Here is a 23,142-nt window from a genome sequence, read left to right on the forward strand (position 1 = left end):
TCTTAACTTTTGCATTGATATTTTAATTAACAATTCGTGTTTAACTTAATTAAAGAACTTAAAAATATATTTTGTGAGTCTATAAACTACGTGGATTTGATCCCTAAATACTACAATGATCTCTTATTTAAAAGAGTAGTTCTAGGGTAAATTTGAGCATATTAGACCGAATACGCTTATGAATACAATACTTCGGCTTGACAAGGTATATAAAAGGTTTAAACATATTATCTGCTCAAATGGTTAGAAAATAAAAGTGATAGAGAGCCCTCGCACAATTATAATTAAGGATGTATGTTTGGTCGCCATATGCAGTGATGGAAACAAGAATGGAGTAGCCAGTTTCTTGAACGCCCCTTCTATACTCGGATGGACCCGATGAGCTTCATAACCCAAGAGAATCAAAGAGTCATTACTATACATATTTTTTTTTTAATTATTATCCGAACTTTAGATGCATTGTGTCTTGTGTGGTTACTTAATTTTATTGATTAAAATTAAATACATTTGGTGTGTTGTTGGAATTGTAATAGCAATGATTGAGTAAAAATTCAACCAGAACGTACTAACCAATCATCACTCAACTGATCATTGTTGGATCGACGAAGTCTAATCCGAAAGTCAATATTTCTTGCTGTTATTCAATTAATGAACCTTCTCTATTTTCTATTATTATTAATTTATTTTTGTATTAAAATTCAGTTCTCTGTAGATGATGATCTTTCTAGTTTCTAGAAAGTATATACAGTGTTATTATTGTCAAAGTATACAAATATATAGTATAAAAAATTAATTAATATTCCAACTAGAATTGGGAAGGTCTAACGACCGTTGACCACCCTTCCTTTAATTGCTCCGTATTTATTTGAAGAAATAATCTATCCTCCTTCGCTACTCGCCACGTGTTGTGTGGGTCCACGATACGGGCAGTTATGGGAAATTTACTTTTGCCCCCCCTTTACTTTGTGAAAATTTCACATTTCCCAACTTCTTCTAATTGTCAAAGCTAACAAAACCCATGCCTCATATCAAAATATTAAAATCATACAAGTTAAACAAATATATATATATATATATATATATTCAATATTAGTATCTTCTAACAGTATGTTATTGCATTCTAATTTATTTTAGCTTTACACTCTCAAAAGGTATTCTTTTCGAATAATAAAAATATTATTTAAAACTTAAATTTACTAATTATATTACATTATTAACACACATTGTTTGTATCTATGTTGCATGGAAACTCTTTTCGAGGTCCGTTTCCCGTTTTCGAAACGTTTCGGAAACTGAAACTCGTGGAAACTGGGAAACAAGGCACATAAACAAGATTCCTCAAAATTTCTGTTTGGAAACACGATGGAAACTCCATTTCCGCTTTGGAAACACGACGGAAACTTCTTTTTTAATTTGAAACTTAATAAATAAATATTTTAAAAATATAAAACTTCATTATAGATATAAATATATAATATTATTAGTGTTTTAATTCAACTATTTAATATTTATATTTGAAGTTTTATTGTTTGAAGCTTTTTGATATGGTTTTTATGTTTGGTGTTTTATTATATATATAGATATAGATATAAATATATAATCTATATATATATATATGTATATGTACATACGTTTTTAAAACGTTTCCATTTCCTAATTTTTGAAAAAACCGTTTCTCGTTTCCGAAATGTTTCGTTTCCGCGTATCTGTTTCTGTTTCCATGCAATCTAGGTTTTGTATCAATCCATATTTAACATAGCGATCTAGTCGAAGTGGACGACACACTCTTCCGAAATAATATTTGCACCAATGTTGAAAGAAAACAAATCTAAATAAAAATTGGAAATATCTATAAAATGATCCAAATTAAGTGGGGTCATAATGTAAAAGAATATTTCATTCTCTACTTCTCTTTGGTCGTCTCTTTTTTTTCTAACAAAAATAAAACCCATTAAATACTAATATTTTTTGTTTTGTTGGCGGAATTATCAATTGTTTTTTTTTTCTTTTTTTCGTCAAAAAAAATTATATTGATAATAAATTATAATCTTTACAAAGAGTATGTGATAACCAGACAAAAGGATGAAAACATGCAGAATAAAAATTGTTTGTTGTGCATCCTAACCTTGCTAAGACATGAGTTGTATTATTACAAGTACTTGGAGTGTAATCAAATTGGATTTACTCAAAAAATTGTGATCAGTGTAATATATTCTAATAGACACCTTCTATTAAAGCTATATATACTGATTTGTTCAGCATCTTAGTTAATGTCTCCCAATCCTCTTCAAAGACAACATTTTTTATTCCCTGTATCCATGTTTGTTGCATCACTGTTAAGAGAGCTTTACTTTCAGCTTCCAGAGGTTTATCTTAGATATAAAATTGTATGATATTTTAGATATTCAAGTTTGGTTTGGGTTTATATCTTCAGATATAAAAGTTTAAGATCAGTTTTTCTAGGACAGAGTTCAATTTAGTTTTGTTTTTTTTTGACAACTTCAATTTAGTTTTGTTTTTTTTAAAATTAGTTTCAATTCGATTTTCCCAGATTATAAATATTTTGTCAATGCTTAAACTTAATATTCAATTATAATTTTTTTTACTTTTATGTCAAATGCAATATATCATATTATTAATTCAACATTTCATACCTTACCAAAAAAAAAATTCAACATTTCATAGATTTATACGAAAATATTATAGTATTTAAATTCAGTTTGATGATATATAATTTGGAAATATCCGTCCGAGTTTTAATTTATTTTTGAAAAAACTAAAATCATGGCACGAAATATCACCGTCAGTTTTGGGGTTAGAATGCAAGACAAAAAAAAGTGTAGGGTTCACAAAGAAAAACGAATGTAACAGTTGGGTTATCATTAAATACAACCTTCTTCTATACTTATATACCAAAACAATACTATAATAATACGATTAAAAAAGAGGCATTTTAGGTAAGAAGAAGCTGAGAAAGTCCCATAGTGTTCGGTCCGAATTCAACTCCACTTTTCTCTCTCTCAATTTGTTTCTTTCTTTCTTTTTTCTCTCTCCTTCAATTTTTCTTTAGCGATTTTTCTGGGTTTCTTGTAATTGTGAGAAATAGATAGATTCTCAGGGAAAAAAGGGTTTTTTTTTTTTTTTGCTTTTTCTTTTGCTGGTGCATTTGATTCGTGGATCAGCCATCCTTCTCGAAAGATTTTGGGGAAAGATCAAAAGAATCACTCGAGTTTTTTTAGTCGAAGAGCATGTCAGGTCCACTTGATCGATTTGCCAGACCATGTAAGAGATCTGATCTCTTTCTCTACAATTTTGTGTTTCTGGGCTAGCTTTTCTTTCTTTCTAGGGTTTACTTTAGCTTAAACTTCGAAATGAATGAACTTTGAGGTCTTTATATAATAATTGAGAATAGAAAAAAAAAATTGTGTCTTTTTGGCTTTTTCGTTTGTTCAGTTTAGGTTCTTGAGCTTAGATTTAACATAATTGCTTTAGATTCAAATAGTTCAGTAGATGATCTTATAAGGTCTCATCTCAAATCCAAAAACAGCTTTCACTACAGGTTTTGAGGGATTCTTAAGCAGTGATGAGAAAAAAGAAAGAAAGTCAGATTTTGAGAACTCTGAGGATGAGAGGAGAACTAGGATTGGTTCTTTGAAAAAGAAAGCCATCAATGCATCTACCAAGTTCAAGCATTCTCTTAAGAAGAAGAGCGGAAGAAGAAAGAGTGATGGTCGAGTGAGTTCTGTATCCATTGAGGATGTGAGAGATGTCGAGGAGCTACAAGCTGTTGATGCGTTCCGACAAGCGTTGTTAATGGACGAGTTGCTTCCGGATAGACACGACGACTATCACATGATGTTGAGGTTCTTGAAAGCGAGAAAATTCGATGTTGAGAAAGCAAAGCAAATGTGGGCTGATATGATTCAGTGGAGGAAAGAGTTTGGTACTGACACTATTATTCAGGTTTGTTAAAGCTTTTTTGAACACTAAGATAGTGTTTGTTACTGTCAACCCTTGCTTTTTAAACGTTTCATTTGTCTCTATTATAGGATTTTGATTTCGAAGAGATTAATGAAGTTTTGAGACATTACCCACACGGTTATCACGGTGTTGACAAAGAAGGCAGACCTATTTACATTGAAAGACTAGGGAAAGTTGATCCTAACAGACTGATGCAAGTAACAAGCATGGATCGTTATGTAAGATATCATGTAAAAGAGTTTGAGAGGTGCTTTATGATCAAGTTTCCTTCCTGTACTATTGCTGCTAAGAGGCATATTGATTCCAGTACAACTATTCTAGATGTTCAGGGAGTGGTAAGTACTATTTTCTATGATTCTCCATTCCAGGGTGTTGTGGAATGGGTTTTTTCTCATGTACTTATATAATTTTTGTATTCAGGGATTGAAAAACTTTACCAAGTCTGCTCGAGAGCTTATCACACGATTGCAGAAGATCGATGGGGACAATTATCCTGAGGTATTAGTTAGTTGGAGCTTCTACTAATACTAGTTGATCTCCTCTGTGTGTCTGGGACATCAGGTATCAAATGCTAATCTTGGCTTTGTGCTATTTCGTGCAGACTCTACACCAAATGTTTATTATCAATGCAGGGCCTGGATTTAGGCTTCTCTGGAACACTGTGAAGAGCTTTCTAGACCCAAAAACATCTGCTAAAATTCATGTATGAGAGATTTAAGTTCTCTGGTTATATCTCTTTGAAAAGAAATATTTATTTTATATGGACTATTTTATTGTTGTGTAGGTCCTTGGATACAAGTATCTACCCAAATTGCTTGAAGTCATTGATGTCAAGTATGTGATCCTTGATCCTTTTTTTCCTGTTTGGTTTGTTATACCGAAAGCTGCATTGTTCGTTTGCTTATGTATAAATTGGTCTGCACATTTTTACAGTGAGTTGCCTGAGTTCTTGGGAGGTGCATGTACTTGCGCAGATCAAGGTGGTTGCATGCTTTCTGATAAGGGACCTTGGAAAAACCCTGAAATTGTTAAGGTCATTTAAAGGACCCATCTCTTTTCTTTTTAGGACTTTATATAAATCATCTATTAGGTTGAATTCTGAGAAAGTTGGTTATCTTGACATTATTTCAGATGGTTCTTCATGGGGGAGCACATCGAGCGAGGCAGGTGGTGAAAGTTTTGAACAGCGAGGGGAAGGTCATTGCTTATGCAAAACCGTCATATCCATGGGTATGTAGTTATTAAATCCTATAACTAGTCAATAACTTGTAACTTACCATATTGTGTCTAAACCTCTGGCTGTGTCATAAACACAGATAAAGGGAAGTGACACTTCCACTGCAGAGTCAGGATCTGACGCCGAAGATATCGGGTCTCCTAAGGCTATAAAGAGTTTCTCTCATCTCCGCTTGACACCTGTTCGTGAAGAGGTAAACTTATGTTTTTCCACCGTCTAGTTACATTCAGAGTCTGAACTGTGCAGATGTTTATCGTTTTTGCTCTCTTGAGACTTTGCAGGCAAAGATAGCTGGTGAAACAAGCTTGGCTGGTGGTAGTTTTCCGGGGTATGATGAGTATGTACCAATGGTTGACAAAGCTGTCGACGCAACCTGGAAGGTGAAACCCGCTATCCAAAGAGTGGCCTCAAAAGGTTAGTTACCTGTAATTTACTTTATGCACAAGTAGGCTCCGACTTTTATTAGGGTTTGATATAATAATATTGAGTATCAATTTCTTTTTCTATTAGGGTTATAAAAACAAAGCTTTTTTTTCTTTTCGTTTTCCTTGTGTGACGATCCTAATTCTATCAATCTGTTTCCTTCAGGGGCTTTAATGTCTCCCACCGTTGCAAACGATCCTGAAGGCATCCGAGCTAGAGGTATATTCATGTTCATGGCAATCTTGATGGCGGTTTTCACATTCTTCCGCACAGTATCTTACCGTGTGACCAAGACTCTTCCAGCGACTACTACTACTACTTCCCCACCAGGAACACAAGGAAACGCAATAGAACTTGGTAGTACTAATGGTGAAGGAGTACAAGAGGAGTTTCGTCCTCCTTCTCCTGTACCAGACATCACGGAAACCGATCTCCTGAACTCTGTGACTAAGAAACTGACGGAGCTTGAAGGTAAAATCGGAACTCTCCAATCAAAGCCGAATGAGATGCCATACGAGAAAGAAGAACTGTTGAACGCAGCAGTGTGCAGAGTAGACGCACTAGAAGCAGAGCTCATAGCTACTAAAAAGGCGCTTTACGAAGCTTTGATGAGACAAGAAGAGTTACTTGCTTACATTGATCGCCAAGAAGAAGCTCAATTCCAAAAGATGAAGAAGAAGAAGAAGAAACATCTCTTTTGCTTTTAATTAAGCACCATGCAGCATCACAATCTCTCTCTTCTTCTTCAGACCACGTTCTTAATTTGATGTTCTTCTTTAAGGTTAAAAAAAAAACAAAGAAACTCTTCTATCTGATTCTGATGTTAAAAGCTGTTAATACAGAGAGCTCTGTTTCCTTCTGTGATTATGAGCCACGCATTATAATTATGAATGTTTTATCTATTTTAATAGTCCTTTACTCCTTAAAACGTTAAAATCTGAAACCGTAAACTTGTTAATCAAAATCATATAAAGTATCGAACTTATTAATCAGGATTTTTATTTTTTATCCAGAATCTAGATACATGATATTGTGACCACATATCCCATATAGTGATTATCTCTTAACGCTTCTCTAAAGCTGCTGCTTCTTTTTTTTTGTTGTTCTAAGGATCAATCAATTTCACAATACTTTTTGTATGAAGAAAAAATGGAGATAACAATATCCCAATTGTGCTCTCCAGTTAAGTTTTCATCATCACTGTTCTGTTTAAATGGAGACAGTAAGAAGAGGAATCTAACTGGAGCTGTTTCAGTGAATTGCTTGAGAGAGATCAAACAGATCAGTAATGTTAGTTTCACTGCAAAGAAACCGAGAAGCCACGCGCTGGTGGTGAGAACAACACGCGCCTCCTCGGATGAGAATCAATCCCCAACTCCCAGTGCAGGAGGAGAACGGTGGCTTCTCCAACCAGTAGGTCAGATTGTTTCTTTAGTGTTATTAGTATAACTGAGCTTTCTCTTAAATCTTTTCTTTGAGTCTTTAAAGTATTTTGTTCTGAAAACTTAATAGGTGATGGAGACACAAGACACATTGGTTTCAAAGTAGCAATGCCTGCTCCTTTTGAGATCTCCTCTGTAAGAAAATAACAAACAGACCCATTAGCTATATCTTTGTTTTCAAGAGCTGATCATTAAAATGGGTTTTGAGCAGGGCCAAGTTACCATTGGACGTCTACCGGAAAAGGCTGACGTTGTGATTCCTGTGGCAACCGGTACTTCTCTGTTCTTGTTTGTAAACAAAGTGATATATATATACGGATTTAATATGAATCAGCTTTGTATAGCTTTGGTTTCAGTTTAGGACTAAGTTTGGTTTTGAGATTGTTTATTGCTTGGTTTCATTTACTTGGTCTTGGATGGATAAACTAAACACTCCTAGTATTATTCAGTGTCAGGAGTCCATGCGACAATCAATACAAATGAAGACAACCTTCTTGTGACAGATATGAACAGCACCAATGGTACATTCATCGAAGACAAACGTCTGATTCCTGGTGTTGCTGCTCCTGCTTTTCCCGGAACCCGAATCACCTTTGGTAACAATCAACCAATCTTTTCTTATACATTTTTTCATTTCTATGTGATGGATCCATCAATGAGATTAACTCTTTCTGTGTTGGTAGGTGACACAAATCTTGCGATTTTCCGTGTTTTCAAGCTCCAAGATAGTGAAGTATCCACCGAGAAACCAACCTCAGAGTAAACACAAAACCTGAAAATTGCTTATGTTTGCTTTGCAATTCCTAAGTTGGTTTACAACATTGTTGATTTGAGGGTATATATATATATATATATATGAACAATAACTTTATATATAATTGTGCACTTTTATAACATAGATATTTTTGTTTTATTAGTAGTTACAATTAGGTGTGAAAGAAAGATTAGTGGTAAAAACATAAGCTTTCAGATTTTTCCAGAGACAAAACAACAAAACATTTACAGAAAGCATATCTCCACATTTTTTTTTATCATCTTTATATACTCTTCACAGATATATTTATATTTGTATGTATATAATAAATATGGATTTATATATTTCATGGGTTCTTCAAATTCTTGGGGCATCATCAAGTCTTTCAGAATCCAAAGAACTGAAAACAAAACCAAAGAAAAGTATAAATATAAGTAAACTCAAATTTGAATAGTACTCTTTGACGAAGAGTATGTTTTAATTGTGTAGGTTTGTTACCTTCTTCTTCTTTTTCCTCTTCTCGATATAAGCCATTATCTCATGTTGCGTAGCCATGGCTTCGTCCAGTGTCTGATATATTTAACCAAATGATCTCTTAAGTTATTTATGTTAAAAGAATTTTGAGATATGATCAATTATTTAGATAAATAAATAAGAAAGCTAGTTATGGAGGCTCTTGAACCGCACCTTTTTGGTCTGAGCCAACTGAAGCTCAAGCTCGTCGACGCGGCTGAGAGCGGCTGTGAGGATCTGTTCTTTCTCAGGCGAGAACGACGCCGGCTGGTTGTCCAAAGACCTGCATTTCTCCTCCAGCTCAGCCATTCTCTTCACCATCGACATATACTCTTGGCTTGACACCATTGTAGTCTCTGCTTTCTCCCCTTCACCGCCGTAAATGGCCGCCTCAGTAAGCTTCCGTGGCATGTTCTTCGTTAGCCTCACCACTGTCATTAACCCCATCATCAGAGACATCACCCCGCCGAACAAATATCCTTCTCCTCCCCTCCTCTACGATGGCTTCACGGCAGAGTATATATCTTCGAAAGCGAAAACAGATATAGGTAAGTAGTGGTAAGTTTAGTTGAAGAGTGTAGCGGTATAGTAAAATAGCGGAAACACTTTTCAAAATATAACAGAATCATGTTTTCAAAACACGAATAAATGTTTAATTTAGAATCAATGTTTCTGTGTAGTGTACCTTCAGGTTCAGGAAAGTTTGACTTGTGGAGATTTGCAGGCCAAGTAGTAGCATTCACAGCTTTCTCAACAATTGGTATTAATTTCGCGTTCTCTACATCCAATTTGTTCTTCTGCATTATAGGATTTTTAAATCAGTTAAACACACAAAATTTGGAGAGAAAGAGAGAGCTAAAGAAGTAATCTTTTTAGACAATTGGAGAAACTCACAGCAACGGAATCACATTTCTTCAATGTTTCAAGCAAAAAAATAAGAGAAAGGTTAGATTTTATCTATGATTTTGAAATTCAAAGATCCAATATACTTAATGAGTTTTTTTTGTTTTTTACCATTGTTGTGTTCTCGTCCACTGAGATTGTCTTCTCTTCAATGTTAGCCAATGTCTTCCTTGGGCACTTACCTCCTCCGTTCTGAACCATCTGTATATAGTTTAAGATTCAGCTTCTCAGTCCATCGTTTCGTTAAACGGGGTTTCAAAGATTCTCTATGACTTTATAAAGTACCTTGAAGATGTCAGGGTCGTTCCATGGACCTTTGTCTGAACGCATGCACCCACCTTTGTCTGCGCAAGTGCAGTTACCACCCAAGAACTCTGGAAGTTCACTATGCACACAAAAAAAGAAAAGAATAGATAGTCTTTAGATAATGAATTTGTGGCTAAAATGCAGAGTTGTGGAGCTCTATTTCTCTCTTACTTGGAGTCGATAATCTCAAGCAGCTTGCTTTGGTATTTGTTGCCTAGAACCTGTACATGAGGGACATGAAACTTCCATAACAATTGACCTTAAAATTTTGGATCTTTGGAGTGGCACGATACGATAAAAAAGCTTACGTGAATCTTGGCGGTGGTCTTTGGGTCAAGGAAAGATTTCACAGTGCTCCACAGAAGCCTGAATCCAGAACCAGCGTTGATAATGAACATACGGTTCAATGTCTATATGATCCATAAAAACAACACAGTTCAGTACTGTCTTGAATTGATAGTGATAACAAACTACGTCAGAATCATTAAGAAACATCATAGTAACCTCAGGGTAGTTATCACTATCGATTTTCTGGATACGTTGAAGAAGATCCCTTGCAGCCTTACTGAAGCTCTTCAACCCCTAGGAAACCAAATAAAAACAAAATCATGAACTCATTCTCTCTCTATTTTTCTTTGATTTATGAACCGAAAGAAATGTGGCAAGAGAGCATACCACGCCTTGCACATCCAAAATGGTGGTGCTCTGATCAATATGCTTCTTGGCAGCAATGGAACAAGCTGGTAATTTGATATTGAAAGTCTTCTCAAACTCCCTCACATGGTACTTGACATACCTATCGATGGTAGTGACTTGCATGAGCTTTGTGGCATCCACTTGGCCTAGCCTCTCAATGTAAACAGGCCTTCCGTCTTTGTCAACGCCATGGTAACCTTGAGGATAGTACTTGAGGACTTCATCAATTTCCTTGAAATCAAAGTCCTTTGAAAAAGAAGAAGAAGAAAGAATCAGACTTTAATTAAAAAGGAGAAGACAAAGAAAGGAGATGAATGATCTTTTTGTTCACCTCCATGATAGTGTCAACACCAAACTCTTTCCTCCAATGAATCATATCAGACCACATTTGCTTAGCTTTCTCGATATCAAACTTCCTAGCCCTGAGAAACCTAAGCATCATGTGATGGTCATCGTGTTTGGAAGGAAGAAGCTCGTCTAAGATAAGAGCCTGGCGGAAAGCGTCAACAGCCTGAAGCTCTTCAAGATCAATGTCGTCAACGATGGAGAGAGACATAACACGGCTGTTCCTTCGAGTTCTCTTGGTGAAAGAGTGTTTGAATTTGTTGGAGGCATTGATAGCTTTCTTCTTAAGGGAACAAAGCTTTGTCTTCTTTTCATCCTCTGAGCCCTCAGTATCTGCAAAACAAAACAAAACCTCAGAACCTTTGCGCTGAAAGATATATATCTCTCCTCCATAGAACAAAAGTTGCATCCCCTTTACCAAGCTTATTATTACGATCCATATGAGCAGACATGGTATCCGTCATGATTTTGAAGCTTTTCTCTGCGGTCACATAAAGCAAAAACACAAATCTAATATTAAATATTCTGTTCCTTGGGAAACAATCAATCAAAGAAAGAAGAACTCTCGTTTAGACATTTGATCAAACAGGTTCAATGCATTATACTAATCTGTAACAACATGGGACAAAAGAACAAAATCAAACCCACATATTTTGTTTTGGTTTGTAAGATGAAACAGATGATGATGAAAAAAATAATCAAGGAGGTTGGAAACAATCGGAAAAATCAAACATTTAGCGGATGAAGTTGGATAGAAACAAATGAGAAAGAAAATATATAAAAAAAAATGGGTTCTTCTTGTTGATTTTGTTACTTTACCTATTCAAGATCCAAAAAAAAGCTAAGGAAAGGAGAAAGAAGAGAGAAAGAGAGGTGTATATAGTCTCTCTCAATCTTTACCCTCCCCAAATAAAGGACGGCACCAGATTTAGAATGCGAAATCTCAGAGGAGAACCAAATCTAGCAAGAGAGAGAGAGTTTTAGCTTAATCCAATAAAAGGGTTTCTGAAAAAGGTTTGACCTTTTTATTATTATGATGAGTATAAATGGAGGAGGAGTACATTGTGGTGATTTCTAAGAGACAAGAGTAGAAACAGAGAGAGAGAGAGAGAGAAAAAAAAAAAAAAAAAAAGTCATTTTTATATTTTTTGTATTTTCAAGAGGGCTTTGCCATTTATGTCAGCAAACTGAAAAATGTTGGGTTAGAATGGCCACGGTGGTTGGAGTAGAAAAATTAGTTTGGATTTCGGGTTTGAATGGTTATGGCGGTTAGGATGTACAAATTCAACGAAACTAAATCATCGTGTACCAACTATGATTGTATGTAAAAGTGTTATTTAGTTAGTCTGGAGTGGTTTTTATTTTTTTATTTTTTTTTGGATCGTATCACTAGAAACTATATTTGATGAATAATAAATAAAAAACGATCAAATTTTAATTTATAATTATGCTGATAAAAAATAGAAATTTTTTTCTTATTAATATACTGATTTTACTTATAAATAAATTTTGTTGATGGTAGATCATCGTTGTTTTTAAACTAGAGTGAAGTAAATTGTTGACTGATTAGTACGTTTTACTCGCAACATCTATTTAAAAGCTTCATAAATATATTTTTGAGTTAATTAACTAACTAATAGTCCTTTTCATTACATCTAAATATAAAATGCTACGATACTTCAATTAATAAGAAACAAACAAAAACCAACCTTATTGAACAAAACAAAAAAAAATTGATGACAAAAGAAAATAAAAACTACAAAGAAATTGGTTGATTAGGATTAGGATTAGGATTTAGGAAGTTCAAGATCTTTTATCTTTTAACTAGACAAAGAGTAGAATTTTTGTTGATATGTTGTATGATGCAATTATAACAATAATTTAATAAGAATAATAATTTTATATATTTGTATCTATATTAACATTTTTGGAGTACATTTTGGTTTATGCCCTTTAAGTTTTACTTATTTAATTTTTTTTACAACATTAACCCTTAAAACAATTCCATAAATAATATTGCAGAAAAACTCAAATTCTAAACTTTCTTAAATTGACCAACATTTGTTACATTTATTGCCATAAAATCTTAACAACATCTATACAATTCGATATTTCCAAAAACAACTCTACCTATTAAAGTTTTAACCCATTAAATCTCCAAAAATATTTTTATGGATGCTAGAATCTCTCAAATTTAATTGATATACAACAGATTTTCCATAACAAAAGTTTTAATATCCATAACTATATTAACATTAATAAATTTCCTAAACCGAAAATCCAATTATAAAATATCACATGAAATATGTTGAAAAACCCCCCATATAATTTGGTTTATTTTTTATCTTTTGAGGAATTACCAAAAAATTAAAATTCTATTAATTATCATAAACTATATATATTGACATGGAAAAATTATAAACTATAAAAGTATGCTAATTTGGTAAAATAATTAACATAATTAAACTTGATAAAAAACTTATTTTGATTATTTATTTTTACGCAAAAACTTATTTTGATTTTGGTGAGACGGATTGGCATTAATCCCATATAGGGAGTTAAGTGGAATTGTTTTTTATTTAAACACTTTTAGATGTGTACCCGGAGATAAATATATTACTAGACTATACATATACCACACGGATTAAAACCTTGAAAACACTATAAAAATCCTATAGTTTGAATACTTATATCAAATACATGTAAAATATTATATTTTTAAAAAAATTAATAAAATAATAAATAAATATAATATAAATTTTAAAATTTTAAAATTAAAAATATTGTACCACGGGTTAAGTTCTAGTATGAGATTAAAAACAAAAACAAAAAGAGTATACGATCACGAAATAGAATCATGCTGTGTTGTTTCTTTCTACTGGTTCTTCATATTTTCCGACAACATAATAAATTATGAACGGGATGGCTGATGGCTTTAAAGGCTTTGCCCAAATAAATTAAGCGAACTGATCAAATTAAACAGATAGTATCATTTATTTCATCCAGCGAAAAACAATAAACTGTATTTAAAATCTTGTTATATGGACCGACCGACCATCATCATCATCTGCCCAAGCTTCCAGCTCCCATATTAATTGACTTTATAATATTCACATTAATTATAAGACTAATATATATTTTTTAAAAATATATTGTTTGTCAAATCAAAGCAACATTATTGTTAAATAATACTTCTTCCGTTTCAAAATATAGGATATTTTAGTGAAAACACGCATATTAAGAAATAGTTACTTTTAAAAAGTTAAATTAATCATAAACAAGTGTACATAATATAAAATATAAATTTAATCTAAAAGTTGCATAGAAAGTTGAAAATATCCTATATTATGAAACAAAAATACTTCTCTAAACATCCTATATTATGAAACGGAGGGAATATTTTAGATAAAAACACAAAAATAAAGAATGTTTTTATAGCAGTTAAGAATTTTTTTTTAATTAGTTAAAAGCATAATTCAACCAATCATTAAAAACAGACCGCAAAGTTTAAAATTTTAAAATATTAATTAACAATTTTTGAAAACATCTTATATTATGAATTTATGAGACATGAATGATTATTGTACTAAATTTTCTTAATTGGAGGAAAAGAAATTCGAATTAAGAAAAGTTAACTTTGATTTGATATATATATATATATATATAAAAAAAAAAAAAAAAAAAAAAAAAAAAAAAAAGTCAACTAATGAAAGTTAAATAGGGTTCCAGTTAAATATTACTATGTTATTGAACCAATTTGGGCCAAAAATGTGTTCGACTACCTTGGACTCATTGTTTTTAAGTATTTTAAAACTTTCGGGCCTAGTTAAGGCCCATATGTAAGCATCAAATAGCTCAATAAACATTCTTATTTTATTTTATTTTGTCTTTGTTACTTGTACTATAACGGCGATTCCGATGGCTACGGCGGCGGAGGTTGACTTCTCTGGCATCGACTACTTGTAGGAAAGAGACAAAGCTACGTTTCTCTCTCACTCATTTTACTTTCGATGTTTGATGTTTTGGATTTTACCGGAAAAAAGAGTCATATAAATAATAATAGAAGAAGGAAAATCCATGTACTAGTTGGATCCACTTAATGACTCCATAAAATTACAGTTCATCAATCAAAATTTTGGTCTTATATTTCAAAACTTTAAAAAAATTATATATTTGGACCACCTTTTACATTTACTTATAGTGAGATTTGGACCACTATACATTGATAATTCAGTTTTTAATCTGGTTCTAGATGGATTTTGGCTTGTTTATTAATTAAATTTTGAAATTCCTTGTCGAGTAGTTTTCGAGGAAGGAAGGTCAATGCTTTTTTGTGTTCAGACTTGAGAGAATGTTGCTTCTTATTCAAGTTGTTATTTGTTTTTGGGGTCAAAAAAAAAAATATTCAAGTTGTTTCTAATATAGAAAAAACACAACGCTTCGATATCAGATTCACTTGTTTCTTCTAGACTTCTTCTTCCTATGCGTGCCGTTGACTATTATAGTTTATTTCCAGATTTTTGATCCATCCAAGGTTCATAATCTTTTCTTGGATCTTTGATTTTTCATCTTCTCATTCCATTTTTTCTCTGAAAGTTCATTGGATTTTGAAAGTTTCAGCATATGGCTATTGGTGAAGCAGCACTGTGTAACAATGCCGAAAGCACAGTTTCTTCAATTACAAGAAGGAGTTACCAAGTCGTTATAGCAGCGACTAGAGACATGGGTCTTGGTATGGACATGAAACTTCCTTGGGATTTACCTTTCGAATATGAGTTTTTCCAGGGTGTAACAACTAGGACATCCGATCCCAAGAAGAGGAATGCGACTATTATGGGAAGAAAATCATGGGATTCTACTCCTCTCGAGTTTCGTCCCTTTCCTGGTCGCCTCAACATTGTTCTCACAAAGTCTACCTGTCTCGACATTGCCGCTGATGAGAGTGTATTGGTGTGTAGTAGCATGGAATCGGCTCTTGAACTTCTAGCCACTGCACCCTATTCTTTGTCCACTGAGACGGTCTTTGTCATAGGAGGCGGCGAGTTGCTAAGGTTTGCATCCAGCCTCTTTCCACATTGGCTTTTGTTCTTTTTCTAATAATAGTTGAGACTTTAGAACTTGAGGTTTTGATGTCTAGATGTGATTGATGTACCATGGTTGAAGTTCTTTTGTGGCCTTAAAGTTAGACTATTGAAGTTTAGTAACATGTCAAGATTTTGGCTCTTTCTGCTGATGTGTTTTGTGGTTTCTCTATAGGAACTATATGAATGCACCAGGCTGTGATGCTATTCACCTAACCGAAATTGAAATAAGCGTACCATGCGACGCATTTGCACCGAGGGTGGATACATGTCTATACCATCCGTGGTACTCATCATTTCCAAATGTGGAAAATGCGATTCGGTATAGCTTCAACACTTATGTCCGAAGGAAATTAGATCCTATTTTTGGTTCCGGTGAAAAGAAAAGTGTTGCTGAGTCAGATTTCAAACAGTACTCGTTCTTGCCTAAGATGGTTTTCGAGAGGCATGAGGAGTTTGGTTACTTGAATCTTGTTCAAAAAATTATATCTAGTGGGGACATGAATGACAATAACACTCTTTCTACATTTGGCTGTCAGGTGAGCTTTGCTTCATCTTTGTTAGTGTCTTTCTCCTTTAATTGAGCTTACATGTATTTGTAGTTGACCTGGGAATTATCTTGGTTCATTTACAGATGCGGTTCAATCTGCGCAAGACTTTTCCGCTTCTCACAACCAAGGCATGTCTTCTCATCATCTTCTTTAAGTCACAACTTCTATCAAGGAAGCCAACTTAATTTAGATGATTATAGTGATTGATTTTGTCTATCTGTTAATCCGTTGTCTTGCAGAAAGTGTTCTGGCTAGGCGTTGTTGAGGAAACCCTACAACTCATCCGTGGTTCAACCATTCTTAAGGTAATACCAAAAGAGACAGACACAAGACAATGATCATGTTCAAAATCCTTGTGTTCAACATTATCTCATAATGTTTTTTTTCAGGAAAAAGGCACTAATCATATATGGGACAGCGATGATGCTAAAGAATATCTTGACAGGCAAGCATAGAATTGAGAATTTAGAAAGTAGTTGTACTGAAACCAGACTCACACTGATGTTTGTTTTCCAGCTTCGGAGTGAATGCCACAGAAGAAGATGGAAACCAACCACTCCACTGGACAAGGTCTGATGCTAGGTTTGTAATATCCTCTTCTTTTGATGATTGTTCATAACTTCATATTTTTTATTACTTTGGCTGATTGGTTTTACATTTACCAGCAAAGAATTCAATCAGCTCCCTGATGTTATAAACAAGATAAAGAACAATCCTCATAATCAAAAGATCATGCTTTCAACTTATAATCCCTTAGATTACAAGTTGTCAGTATCTCCTTGTGAGACAGTCGCGCAGGTTAGCACGCGTTTCATTCTGTTTTGGTCTCATCTGAAAACTTGTTACATTTCCATTGTAAACCATTTCAAAGTTCTATAATGATATATAAAATTTGAAATGGTTTTTGGTTTTCTTGGTTGTTACCACCAGTTCTATGTGGCAAATGGTGAGCTTTCCTGTCAAATCTACCAGAACTCAACCGAAGCGAGCCTCTGGATTCCTTTCAGTATCGCTGCATATTCTCTCTTGACACGCATCATCGCTCATGTTTGCGGTACGTATACATTTTATACACTTTGATTAGATCTTGAGTCTTGATGACTATAAGACTTGAACCATTAGCTCATGTTTCTTGTGTTTGACAGACCTCGTAGCTGGTGATTTCATCCATGTGATTGGACAAGCCCGTGTTAATAAAGCTCACGTCATGGCTATACAAAAACAGCTTCAAATCTCCCCAACACCCTTCCCGGTCAGTAGTACTACACTAACTTGTTCAATATATTTACCTCTGTTTTTTTTCATTTCAGGAAACAAAATTTACATTTTTTTGTATCTTAATGGTTAAAAAAAAAAAAAACAGATTTTGAAAATCAACCCTGAGAAAAAGAAGATCGATAACTTTGAGGCTTCTGATTTGGAACTCCTGGAGATGTGACTCTACTTGTACTCTCATTGCTTATCATAAGAACAATATTACAGAAAGCTTATATAGTACTTCATAAATTTTATAAGATGAACAAAATTATACAAAGAAAAGCTAAAAACAACATTTTATGCTCGGGCTTTGAAATATTTTTGCCCGTATATATATACAAAAAAAACACTCACAAACATATGTGAATGCTTTGCATAAACTTAAGTTTTTCTTTCTTTTTCTTTGCTTTTTTTTTTTTAGTATTTTTTTAGATAATACAAAACTCTTCATCCTTTTGGTTCCTCCTCTGTCTCGCAATGAAAGACTCAATCTTGTATCGGAGTTCATCGTCGGATTCAAGTACATCAGCAGATCTCTCCGTCTCCGATCTCTTCAGTTTTCCACAAGTACTCTTCTTTGAGCCCTCGAGATTCTCGGACTGACTCCTTTCGTAACTCTTCCTCGGGCTTTCCTGATTTTGAGCAATGATCTCTTTGTGTCTCTTCACAGTTATGTCCTTCTTCTCTGTCTCCTCACCGGTGTTCTGTTTTGAACAGTTCTCAGTCTTCTTCTGTTTCTCTCTCTTATCTTCAGTGCTTTGTTTCGTCCTCTTCTCCGATATGCTCTGTTTTGCTCTGCTTTGTCTCTTCTTATCTTCAATGCTCTGCTTTGCTCTGTTTTCTTCAATGCTCTGTTTCGCCACGGTCTCTGATTCGCTCTGTTTGTCCCTGCATACCAGTTGTGTCTCCAAATTCCTAACTCCTCTTGAGCTCTCCCGAACAAACTCATCGTAAAAATCATTGCTGTTTCTCCTAGCATCAGGTTCTTGATTCAAAAAGAAACCGCACTTGGCGACTAGGGCGATGACTATCCCATTCCCCAAAACGAAAGCAAGGTGACGGTTGATGAGTAAACCCGCAAGACCAGAGCCCTCGAACGTGATGACTAGTTGGTAAAAGAGCTTGGCTACAGTTACCATAACTATAGTTATCTCGATCACCCGGTATAACAAATCTAAGAGTATTTGAGCCCGAGACTTCTTCACAACAACCTTCATCTTTCTTGGTTTAGTCTTTTGAGTACTAGGCGGATCCATTGGCGTTAAAAGGAGTGGAGTTTTGAAACTTCTGGCCTAAATCGTCTTTGATGATGGAACAAAGATGTTGTAGAGAAAACAGATGAGAGTGAGTGAGCCTGTTTTTCTCTCTTTGTTCTTGTGTGTTTTGTTTTAGCTTGAGAAAATGTAACATTACAATGTTGAGTATTTATAAAGGGTCACTTATTAGTGCATTTGCTTTATTTTAAAGGGAATCATTTTTTTTTTTAACTATTGAATTAAAGATACTTTGTTCTTATATGTCAAAGAGAAAAAAAAAAAAATTATGCTTTCACCCCTAAATTAATCTCTTTCAACTGCAAACCCAATAAAAATCATAGTCTTGTGTCATAATACTTCCATTTGACTCAATTTCCTTGTTGTCTTTGAGATTGTAGTTACGTTTATATGTTAGAGAATTTATCTTCAATTAAAATTCGAATAGTCTAGTCATATTTTTGGTGAATTTGTGAATGTAACTCAAAATGGTATTGTTTGCGTTTACAATTTTGATCATTTTTAAGTTTTAAACAAAAAAAACTTGTAAACAACAATTAGTGCATAGTGCTGTAATCTTTCATGATATACTACTATTCATAATTTTGACAGAAACTTCTAAATAATCCTTTTTGGACAAAGATCAAGTTTAAAACATGGAGAAGCTCTTTCACTAATCAAAAGTAATAAACTTATTCATATATAAAATAAAAAACAGATGATGAGAAGCTAATGAGATTGAACCGGAAAAAATTATGAAAATAATGTATGATTAATTATTTATAATTTAGTAGGTGATTCAAAGTTTTGGTTCACTGTCTTATAGTATGCCAATCAAACAAGTAACATACTTACTTTCTTAGAATATATACTATTTGATCATAGAAATTAGAAAGTGTGCAGTTCCTAAAGGGTTTGTTAGCTAAAAAGACAATCTCACTTGTCAAACAATGCCACATAAAATATTTTATACTTCTAAGTTAAATGACACTTTTCATTTAAATGAAACAAATTGAAGGAATAAATATTAACTCTCTAAGTCGTCATATTATAGGCAACAATATTCAATAATTTAATTATAAAAAATATATACACAAACGTATCATCATTATAATTTATGACGCAAAATTTTCTCTATAGTAGGTAGGTGCAAATTCGATAGATACTTTGTGTATGTCTATGGGATATTTCTCACTAAGTTTCATTGGTAAATTAGCTTCATGCACTATCTTCATCCATTTGTAATTATTTTACCCGAGTCATAAAAGCAGCACGCCATTAGGTTTATATGTCCATTTAATATGTTCTTGATTTCGATCACAATGAATTAATCTCTTTAAATAATGCGTATCACCATATTTAAATAAACTTTATTGCAAAAGTTTTTAGGACTTGAATGATTAGTTAGTTTACAAAGTTTGGCCATCGTACCAAATTATAGTACTGTAGCCTGTGGGATATAAAGTATACTATTATAATCGCATATTAACGAAATTTAAAAAATTATTTTCCACCTAAAACATGCTTACTTCTCCAAATCACCCATATTTTAAATTCATAATTTAATGTATAGAAGAAACCATTACTTCTTCACTAAGAGATTGAGAGAAATGGCTTATAGTTCCACAACTTCTCTTTGTTAATGTGTTGCTTTATGTCTTGTCTCTTTCTAACCAAAAAGTATGTATATGTGGTTTCATTTCAATTTCAAATTGTGTTATTGGATACACTTTGAACAAAATTAAAGCCCCACTTCTTTTTCGTTTCTTTAAAAGACATCTTCATAATTGCTTATAAGTGTAACGTGTCATTCGATGCTTCAATCAAACAATATGCAAATTGTGAAGTATCAATAGTCTACGTGTTCTTAGACACTTATCCATAATTTGTTTAATTACGACTTATTTTCATATTAGCAACCGAGAGATCCTAATTTAATTTGAGTTATGGTCAACGAAAAGTTTTCTGAACCTGAACCTAACAGTTATTCACATACTCTCATTTGTGAAAGACCGACCGATATGGTCATTTACAATTATTCTATAACTTCTGTTCGTGTAAATCTGTTTTATGGTTTAACACTATATGTAAATTAATTGGTTTATTACAGTTCCAATTCCAGTAGTAGTACATATTAATATGTGTCATAGTTTGAGTTTTTTTTTTATCTAAGTGGATACACATCATACTAAGACTATATCAACCAAATTAAAAAATCAAATTCAATTTTTTCTCTCTAAAAGCTCTAATTTATTGGATCAAACACATCAAAAACATAACTATTACAGTAAAAGTTTTTCACTGTCACAAATGTAAATAAATCTCGTTTTGTAGAAAGAAATATCACGCCAACATACATACGTATATAATTAATACTTTAGAAACTATAAATACAACAGAAATCGTTTTAGAGTTATTTGATTGATAATTTAATATAATTATTCCCTTTATATAGAGAAATGATTGGACCTCATGGGGCACAAGAGAACACTTCTTTAACATTAAAATGTATATGTGGGAACTTTAAAATCTATGAACTGTTTTCTTTTATCATCAACGATAATCTGAACTTAGATTTAAAGATAATGGAGCTTTACTGCACACATAATATACACCTTAACTCATAAAATTAGTTGATTAAATTCTTCTTATATGTTATTCTGAGAAGAAACAATGTATCCTTAGCCAAAAAACAAAATCTCATATTATTCATTAATTAGTGTGACCCCTTTCATGGTGGCAAATCTATAAAGAACCAGAATCTGAGTTTCATATATAATTCATACCTGGCTTTTGTGTATCCTAATATATACTATAATTAATTCTCAAGTTGATTGTAGTGATTAGTTTAAAATTCGTACTTTCGTAGTGTACATCTTTTACGTGCATTTTATAACATTTATTTCCTCCCCTCGCATGTGAGTGCATGCTGATTCAGTGTCACAAATTAAGCTGAGCTTATTTATCAAGGAACTACTGTACTATACTCCTTCCTTAGATTTTTTTTTTTTTTTTTAACTTTGTTCCAAAAAATCCGACCTGCCGGAATCGAACCAGCGACCTAAAGATTACAGCAACTACTACAGTCTTCCGCTCTACCAACTGAGCTAAGGTCGGGTTTGCTAACCTAATGATCATAATTTTATATAAAGCCTATAATACTAAGATTAAATATCAAGCCCAATAGCCCATCATGGGACTAAGTGAAGGGATAATCCATATGAAGTTCTACTTCTATCATATATCGTCTACGAATTCTTTTAATACAAGGTTTCAGATGAAAAGTTCGACATAAAAAATGTGGCTTCTCGAACTAAGATTTTTTCAGAAGATTGTGATGATATGCAAAGATAAAAGATGTGGGCTTCGTGGAATAAACTAACTTTTGAAAAATGCATAAGTGGATGCTAAGAAATGCATGAAGTTGATGACCAGAATGTTTCCGCGGAGGTGTAGAGAGACGTTCGACTGCGATCGCCATTCACGGATGTAGTAAATGAGGATATGGGAGGCAAGGAGATTGGTTGCAAAGAATACCTTAACGGTAGCTTTTGCACTAGCTATCTGACCATCTACGTTGCATGCATTATGCCATTATGAATAATGTATTAATTGTCAAATCAATGTCTGTTGTTTAATTATAGAATAAAAGATCTAAGGATCATCGTAACTTTTGGGTTTGATCGATGTACAAGATTGTATGAGAAATAAAGATATATATAGTTCTTTTTTCGTTGATGATTACAAAGTTATAATAATATGATCATTACTTTCGAGTTATTTTAATATAAGCTTGGTGTGCACATAAAAGAAACAAAAACATTTTAAATATTTAGATATTATTGTTAGGAAAAAACTTTGTATTTGTAAAATAAGTATCTAGATATTATAGTATGATTGAGCTTATGATAAGAACAGCCAGATATTTATAGTTTTAGGAGCTGTAAATATCTCTTCATCTATTCGTTTGCAATTGCAATTAGATATAGAAAAGTAGAACATGCAGGTTGTATTTACTTTTGTGTTTATTGCTGTTTACATTTTATAGTAATTATGACGCAATTTAAGGTGAATGTGAGAATGTGACCCCAACCCAAGAAGGGTATGATGAAAAAAGACCACCAACAAAGAGAGAATTAAAGACCATACACTTACACTCTATATAACAAAGATAGAATTAAAGACCATATACACTAATGTTCACCTATTAGACTATTTGCATTGCAGCTGTTGAATCTAATAGTTGAATCATCACATTATTATGGGTACTAGGTTGGTACCCGTGCTACGCCGTGAAATTGATTTTTTATTTTTATTTTTTTATATTTGTTTGTTTTTTTGATTTAATAATTTAATATGTTATTTAGCATCAATTCATAAGTTTTTGATAATTTCAATAG

At 33.2% G+C, this 23,142-nt stretch overlaps 4 protein-coding genes, 1 non-coding gene and 1 pseudogene across 8 annotated transcripts; 3 read left to right on the top strand and 3 right to left on the bottom strand.

The window, feature by feature from the left end:
• Positions 1 to 2,850: 2,850 nt before the first annotated feature.
• Positions 2,851 to 6,543, top strand: LOC104751807 (phosphatidylinositol/phosphatidylcholine transfer protein SFH8). 2 transcript variants are annotated; one of them, XM_010473846.3, is made up of 11 exons: positions 2,851 to 3,282; positions 3,548 to 3,963; positions 4,050 to 4,316; positions 4,402 to 4,479; positions 4,583 to 4,684; positions 4,766 to 4,815; positions 4,915 to 5,014; positions 5,113 to 5,211; positions 5,298 to 5,411; positions 5,500 to 5,632; positions 5,807 to 6,543. In XM_010473846.3, the coding sequence occupies exons 1-11, from the start codon at positions 3,249 to 3,251 to the stop codon at positions 6,346 to 6,348; spliced, it is 1,935 nt and encodes a 644-aa protein (XP_010472148.2). In that variant the 5' UTR covers positions 2,851 to 3,248; the 3' UTR covers positions 6,349 to 6,543. The 2 variants fall into 2 exon arrangements, with proteins under 2 accessions (XP_010472148.2, XP_087348500.1); XM_087492374.1 differs by having other exon boundaries at positions 2,908 to 3,282; positions 3,560 to 3,963.
• Positions 6,544 to 6,628: 85 nt separating this feature from the next.
• LOC104751808 (zeaxanthin epoxidase, chloroplastic) lies at positions 6,629 to 8,443 on the top strand. 2 transcript variants are annotated; one of them, XM_087492375.1, is made up of 6 exons: positions 6,629 to 7,058; positions 7,154 to 7,218; positions 7,295 to 7,355; positions 7,533 to 7,679; positions 7,767 to 7,842; positions 8,368 to 8,443. In XM_087492375.1, exons 1-6 carry the CDS (start codon positions 6,791 to 6,793, stop codon positions 8,426 to 8,428), a joined length of 678 nt encoding a protein of 225 aa, XP_087348501.1. In that variant the 5' UTR covers positions 6,629 to 6,790; the 3' UTR covers positions 8,429 to 8,443. The 2 variants fall into 2 exon arrangements, with proteins under 2 accessions (XP_087348501.1, XP_010472149.1); XM_010473847.3 differs by lacking the exon at positions 8,368 to 8,443 and having other exon boundaries at positions 7,767 to 7,996.
• On the bottom strand, positions 8,289 to 11,743 carry LOC104751811 (phosphatidylinositol/phosphatidylcholine transfer protein SFH3-like; annotated as a pseudogene). Its single transcript, XR_015584944.1, has 13 exons — positions 11,420 to 11,743; positions 11,019 to 11,081; positions 10,587 to 10,933; positions 10,235 to 10,501; positions 10,064 to 10,141; positions 9,868 to 9,969; positions 9,731 to 9,780; positions 9,539 to 9,638; positions 9,365 to 9,454; positions 9,245 to 9,262; positions 9,036 to 9,147; positions 8,525 to 8,874; positions 8,289 to 8,407 (listed from the first exon to the last, which is right to left on the bottom strand). The product of XR_015584944.1 is annotated as a phosphatidylinositol/phosphatidylcholine transfer protein SFH3-like (transcript).
• A 2,732-nt stretch (positions 11,744 to 14,475) lies between these two features.
• LOC104751813 (bifunctional dihydrofolate reductase-thymidylate synthase-like) lies at positions 14,476 to 18,884 on the top strand. Its single transcript, XM_010473850.3, has 11 exons — positions 14,476 to 15,134; positions 15,221 to 15,651; positions 15,857 to 16,220; positions 16,316 to 16,360; positions 16,472 to 16,537; positions 16,622 to 16,677; positions 16,749 to 16,814; positions 16,898 to 17,030; positions 17,163 to 17,286; positions 17,378 to 17,484; positions 17,596 to 18,884. Exons 2-11 carry the CDS (start codon positions 15,224 to 15,226, stop codon positions 17,668 to 17,670), a joined length of 1,464 nt encoding a protein of 487 aa, XP_010472152.1. The 5' UTR covers positions 14,476 to 15,134; positions 15,221 to 15,223; the 3' UTR covers positions 17,671 to 18,884.
• Positions 17,709 to 18,745, bottom strand: LOC104751812 (uncharacterized). The gene has a single exon (XM_010473848.3). The coding sequence runs from the start codon at positions 18,743 to 18,745 to the stop codon at positions 17,918 to 17,920; it is 828 nt and encodes a 275-aa protein (XP_010472150.2). The 3' UTR covers positions 17,709 to 17,917.
• A 2,891-nt stretch (positions 18,885 to 21,775) lies between the features above and the next one.
• TRNAY-GUA (transfer RNA tyrosine (anticodon GUA)) lies at positions 21,776 to 21,859 on the bottom strand. Its single transcript is given in 2 exon segments — positions 21,776 to 21,811; positions 21,823 to 21,859. It is a non-coding gene; the product is annotated as a tRNA-Tyr (tRNA).
• Between the last annotated feature and the right edge of the window lie 1,283 nt (positions 21,860 to 23,142).

This window comes from Camelina sativa, chromosome 16 (assembly GCF_030686135.1).
Source record: "Camelina sativa cultivar CO46 ecotype springtype chromosome 16, ASM3068613v1".
Taxonomy (NCBI): domain Eukaryota; kingdom Viridiplantae; phylum Streptophyta; class Magnoliopsida; order Brassicales; family Brassicaceae; genus Camelina; species Camelina sativa.

Bases quoted from the DNA above. Each gene is read 5' to 3' on its own strand.
- LOC104751807 (XM_010473846.3), top strand. From the start codon at position 3,249: ATGTCAGGTCCACTTGATCGATTTGCCAGACCAT. The intron at 3,283-3,547 runs GTAAGAGATCTG...ATCCAAAAACAG, and splicing joins TGATCGATTTGCCAGACCAT to CTTTCACTACAGGTTTTGAG. The intron at 3,964-4,049 runs GTTTGTTAAAGC...TCTCTATTATAG, and splicing joins GTACTGACACTATTATTCAG to GATTTTGATTTCGAAGAGAT.
- LOC104751813 (XM_010473850.3), top strand. From the start codon at position 15,224: ATGGCTATTGGTGAAGCAGCACTGTGTAACAATGCCGAAAGCACAGTT. The intron at 16,221-16,315 runs GTGAGCTTTGCT...GTTCATTTACAG, and splicing joins TTTCTACATTTGGCTGTCAG to ATGCGGTTCAATCTGCGCAA. The intron at 16,361-16,471 runs GCATGTCTTCTC...GTTGTCTTGCAG, and splicing joins TTCCGCTTCTCACAACCAAG to AAAGTGTTCTGGCTAGGCGT.
- LOC104751808 (XM_087492375.1), top strand. From the start codon at position 6,791: ATGGAGATAACAATATCCCAATTGTGCTCTCCAGTTAAGTTTTCATCA. The intron at 7,219-7,294 runs GTAAGAAAATAA...GGTTTTGAGCAG, and splicing joins CTCCTTTTGAGATCTCCTCT to GGCCAAGTTACCATTGGACG. The intron at 7,680-7,766 runs GTAACAATCAAC...CTGTGTTGGTAG, and splicing joins CGGAACCCGAATCACCTTTG to GTGACACAAATCTTGCGATT.
- LOC104751812 (XM_010473848.3), bottom strand. From the start codon at position 18,745: ATGGATCCGCCTAGTACTCAAAAGACTAAACCAAGAAAGATGAAGGTT.